The 5789-nt window shown below is 34.2% G+C and overlaps 1 protein-coding gene across 1 annotated transcript; it reads right to left on the reverse strand.

Moving 5' to 3' along the window:
• Nucleotides 1-2222: 2222 nt before the first annotated feature.
• On the reverse strand, nucleotides 2223-5572 carry LOC149555874 (senescence/dehydration-associated protein At3g51250-like). The gene is made up of 4 exons (XM_089829977.1): nucleotides 4586-5572; nucleotides 3171-3337; nucleotides 2975-3059; nucleotides 2223-2521 (listed from the first exon to the last, which is right to left on the reverse strand). The coding sequence occupies exons 1-4, from the start codon at nucleotides 5359-5361 to the stop codon at nucleotides 2344-2346; spliced, it is 1206 nt and encodes a 401-aa protein (XP_089686103.1). The 5' UTR covers nucleotides 5362-5572; the 3' UTR covers nucleotides 2223-2343.
• Between the last annotated feature and the right edge of the window lie 217 nt (nucleotides 5573-5789).

Below are 5789 nucleotides of genomic sequence, written 5' to 3' on the forward strand. Positions count from 1 at the left end.
GGGTGTTGTTGAGGCTTCTTGTTGGGGTTTTATGGAGGAGATCATACTTGCACAATTTACATCTAGAGGTGTGTGTAGAAGGACATGATACAGGTTATGATTTGCATAGTTTCTATGGTCTTGGTTATCTTCCTGGATGTTTAGTTTTGACTACATTGGATTTGAGATTGGTTGGAGATTGTGATCATTGGTTTGTACTCATGTATGTCATGTGAGAGATGACATGGTTATTCTTTTATCTCTTTCCTCTGTTGGTTGTGGAGAATTTGAGAGACTATTGGAGACCTGTTACAAGAGTTGTTCTTGCAGGATATCAGTTTATGTATTGTGGATGTCCTTGATACTACATGGATTCACTTCTTTGAGATGTGTTGAGTGGATTGGTTATAGATTTGACATTATCTTTTGCAGTGGGAGCTTCTTGGTATATATGTGACAGGTATTGCTCTTGAGGCATGTGATTGCATGTTGCAGATTGGATATGTCGGTGATATAAGATTCACTTGTTATACCTTTGAGGTATGGATAGTTGGATGGGTTTGGCACTTGTTGTGGGTGTTATTTCAGCTATGGATATTTTGACAACTACGGATACATGTGATTACCTTTGGATCAGGTTTTTTGTGCTTGGAATTTTAGTTGGTACAGGATTTTATGATCTTCTAATGTGACAGGTTGGATGGTTTTCTCTTTGGATGGCTTCTATGTATGTCCAGTGGGAGTGGCATAATAGGAGGTGAGATCATTCATGTTTGAGATGCTAGATACTTTGATTTTGTTGCGGGTACCAGGATGGAGCACTTGGTGTATTTTGATCCATGATGGTGGATGTGCTAGGAGGGATTGTTCCCTTGTTCATTTTATGTGGCTACGGATTGACCCTAAGCAATGTATACAACAAGTGGGAGATTGTTGAGATAATGGATGTTGCACACATTGCATAATATTGTTATTTTATTATTTTATTTTATTATGTAATGTTGTACCTAGATGGACGTGCAACATGTAAAGATTCCCATAGAATATTCTTGATGAGTTGTATTGTAACATTGTAAAAATATTTCATGTAATTATTTAATATTGGAGAAAAGAACTAAATGCCCAATATTAAATGTGGGGTCAGTGGGTTAGGTAGCACATGGTTTATGTAATACCACTTGGTGGTTTTGTGGGACTTGCTACTATATAAGCAGCCACAAGGGTAGTTGTTGTAGAGAAAAAAGAGTGACAAGGAGAAGACAAAAGGCAAGAGTCGAGCGGGACAAGGCTTGACAGGTTAGCCAAGGGAGCATTTGTGAAGGTTGAAAGCATGGCATGGGATGTGTGGATTCATGCTTGTTCACATAGTTTGCTCAGTTGTAACTATGGCCATGAAGGCTTTTATGGTTGTATGGCAATGGTTATTTTGCTGAATAATACATGATGATGGATGCTTTTGGAGGCTGGGTTTTTCCCTCAATGAGGGTTTCCCAAGGTATATCTTGTGTCACAATTTTGTGGGTATGTTGTCTATCCTCTTGCATGTGGATTTTAATTCCGTGTTTATTTCAGATCTATTATGGGTTATGTGGAAACGGTTATATTCTTTGTTGCCAAGTTTTCTTACACCCACAAAGAAGAGAAAGATAAAAACATTTCACCTAATCAAAGATTTCACGGAATATATTTTCTGCTCTGTTGAAGTCTATGAACCAATGAGTCAAATCTAACCTTTGTGCCCCCATAAAATATAGGACAGTTCTAAAGATAATATCTTTGTTCCCTTTAGAACAAACAAGAAAACTTAAATCGTCTTCCACAAAACCAATTATTTTTTGTTGGTCAAAGTTTAAAGAAGGGTTTCCAATAGAGATTTGATCTGATCACCCATTTATTTTTTAATTTCCACCAAAGACCCAAGAACTTTCCAACCAAAACCTTCAAAAAACTGATTGTTTTTTATGGCACTGATTAAATGACACTTCAGATCTCATATTCAACTCATTAATAAAACTAAAATGAAAAGATTTTGACCTTGCCAGCCAATGGATTCAGTTTTCAAGACTATTTTTTAAGATGAAAAATATTGAGTTTGGAAGGAAAACAGATAAAAGATCAAGTTTTGCTATGAGTAAAATGATGATGTTTGGAGAGAAATACCATGTAAGAATCCTATACGTTAACTATATATCTTCATATACTCAATCTGAGCAAAAGGAATGCAAAATAAATGAATCTAACACTAGAGAAAAAATGCTTTTCAAATTTGATTGAATAAGAGGTAATAATGAAACGATTCTGTTCAGAACTATGAATCATCTTCCATTGTTCTTTGGGAATTTCAACTACCCATTTCAATCTTTCTCATTTGATTGCCTTGTTAATTTCTTTGAATGAATTCTTTATAATAGAGGCTGATACATTGCCATTTGTTGCAGGATTGATGGCCTTTCTAATCTTGACTACATTGATTGCAGTCCCAAGGGCATGCCCTGCAGCTTCAAAAGCTTCTTGTGTCACCTCCCCTGCATCTTCTCCAAACCTGCATTGCATTTTATAACAATATAGTAAGCTTTATAAATAACACATAAGTTTGTTCATCTAAATAACACCAAAATCCATCATTTATGTCAATGTGTGTCTATTTGCCTCAATTTAGGCCCAACAAATGGCATGCCAAAACTAATTTGACAGTTTGGACTGCTTATTATGATATTGTTATTCAGATTCAGCTCAACAGTGTTTGAGTTGAATTAATTGATCTACATTTTATGAATAGTAATTGACAAGAATCCATCTTCTAAATGAATTATTACTGTGCTTAAAGCTTATTGAGTTCAGGCGATGTTAATAAAGGTGAAGCCTTACATCCTTAAAGGTCACCTATGCCAAGACTAATCATATGCTTAATCATAAAAATTTCTAAAGATCAAGCCCACTTAACTTACTACACCATTCAAACTTCTTTAACATATTAATATTTTTCTGTTCTCACCTATGTGCAACAATTTCAGAGGTCACATCAGAAGTGGCTGACAAAGCATCCTTCCCTGCCACTTCAAGAGCTTCCATAAGTTTGTCTGCCATTCACAAAATGAATATATTAGTCCTTGTCAGAACAAGAGTCTACTCAGGATCTGTTACATCTTGTAATGTAAAGTGATACACAATGAAGAGAACATTTAACATACTGATAGCATCCAATGAAGCAAGAAGGATTTCTCCTGGAAGCATGGCAAAGAACTTTCGGCCTGCTTTGGATGTTATCACAGGGCCTGTAACAGCTCCACTTGCTGTTATCACCCCTTTCAGCACACTACTGCTCATTTTCTCACTCATCTTTGACAAATTCTTTACCCTGATAAAAACAAAATTACATATGTTTAAATTTCTTTTTAGATGAATATACTGGCCTTTCTTTCTTAACAATCAACTGTTCAATGGTATGAAGGTATTTTTTAAATTTTAAAATAATTTGATTACTTAATATATCAAAAGAGATGGTAAATTCTTTTGTATTGATATACATAATTAATCAGCTTTGTTTAGATTATATTATCTTCCACTTACTGAAATGAGGCATTTAAAAAATTTGATTTCCAAATGCTAAAGGTCATGCTTTTAAATTGAGACATTCTATGAATTTGAAGTTGTTAAAATTTTATGATTATTTTTTGAATTGAGAGGCATATAAGATGATAATCTTTTGTTATATAGTTTTTCGAGTCTTCTGGCTCGTGGAGTCTTTTACGTATGATTATATCAAATTTTATTTAAGGGGCATAGTTTTTGAGGACACTGAATCATATAAATATAGATGTAATCTTTGATTTACTTATTGACTGTCTTATTATTCAGTTCTGAAGTCTATGCTTGGGTGTTTCTTTCTGGATTTTGGTTTGGATCATACATCTGCTCTGTATCGGGATATGGTGTCTTGCCATAGTCTTCTACAAATGTCTTTTAAGTTCTATGTTTTGTTCCTCTAAACTACACCTAGTAGAATATATACTTCCTTTTTAATAAAAATTAATCACTTTGTTGCCAAGAATGTAGGCAAATAATTAGACGTTTTGATCTGTTTTCTACTATAAAATATCTAATCAATTATATTTGATTTTTTATGGTTTTAATTGAAATGAATTAAAATTACAAAAAAGATCATTATAATAAAAAGTAGAAAAAAATAATCCAAATTCACGAACATTTCAATATATTAATAAAGACAATAAACATCATTCCTAAATTCCATTCTAAATATCCATCTAATATAATTTCTATTAATTATTGTCAAACAATTTGATTTTAATTATACTTTTTACATAAAAAGATATATCTTCTATTTTATATTAGATCACTATTTAAATTAGTAAGTTACACAATTTAAATTTTTTAATTTATAAATTATGAAATACACTATTGTAGTTCGTATCTTAACACTAAACTTCAAACTGTTTCCACATATCTAATTTTAAAATAATAAAATTTAAAAAATCACCTTATTAAATTCATATACATATATATAACAAATAAGTGGATTATATCTGAAATTTGATGATAAACAAGATTTTAAAAACAAATGCAAGCCCAAGCAAAAGTTTCTTACCTTTTGATGTTTCTCCTAGTGCGAGGACTGATGTCTGAATTCCTTTTAGCCCTAACATCAGAAGGCCTTTCCTTGGCCTTAGTCACACTTCTCACAAGCTCTCCACCTTTCTGCACCTGTGAGGAATAAGCATTACTACACTGAAACAACCCCTTGATAATCTGCCCTGACCCACAAGCTATAGCCTTTGCCAAACTACAATTATAATCCTCCACTCTTGGAGCCAAATTAGCCCAATAAGCTCCCTCCGAATTTATATCTCTCTCACTGCCCATCTTTCCACCATCTTTAGGGCAGGAAAAAAAAACATGCTTCTCAAGGCACTTGTCAAGCAACTCCAACCCTTCTTTCCTTTCAAAACTGACTCCATAGCTCAAGATTTCAGAGCCAAATTTAGCAGGCTCCGCTGCCTCCTCCACAGTTGGCACAGGTACTGAGAACAAGTAGTGGCTGGAGTCCACTTTAACAGCAGATTGATCTCTAGTTATTGGCCAACTTAGATCATCTCCAACTTTGGCTAAGATGGCTAATCCTGTGTTTCCATGGAGAAGCCTGATTAGAGTGAATTCACCACTACCCAATTCAATACTTTCTTCTCCATCTACCAAATGAGCTACTGCTCTAGGAATCTTAACAAGTACTTCATGACTGCCAAGGAGTTCCATGGGATCCTCTTGAAGCTGAGGCTCTGAATGTTTTACTTGTTCATTGTTCTCATTGACATTTTTGGACTTCTCTTTGCTCAAACTAAAGGGATTTCTCGCTACCCATTGCATCTTTTTTAATCAGGGGAATGCTAGCTTTTGCAATTGGATTTATTTGATGGTTTTAACTTCAATTTGTCCTTGAAGGCAAGTGGACAGAGTTGTTTTACTCATAAACTCTTGATTGTAAACGGCCAGGATTGTAATGAGAAGTTCTAGCTCAGATTTTTGAGTCTATTTAATTGATCATGTACCCTCTTCTTTCTCTGGTTTAGAGAGGAATAACATACCCTCCTTCTTTGTCTGGTCTATATAGAAATAAGAAAGCCTAGTGTCTTGGTGAAAGCATGATTTACAGCAAGCTGTCTTCCATGAAATGATAAGCATATTCCTTTCATCACTTCATACGGTACAATACCACTGAATTCAAAGAATCTATCTTTTCAACTTTACTCATGCACGGCTCATACTTTTTACTTTCAATGCATTAATGAGTTTGT

The sequence above is a fragment of the Cupressus sempervirens genome, chromosome 5 (genome assembly GCF_028749045.1).
Source record: "Cupressus sempervirens isolate cs-2001-9-10 chromosome 5, ASM2874904v1, whole genome shotgun sequence".
NCBI lineage: Eukaryota > Viridiplantae > Streptophyta > Pinopsida > Cupressales > Cupressaceae > Cupressus > Cupressus sempervirens.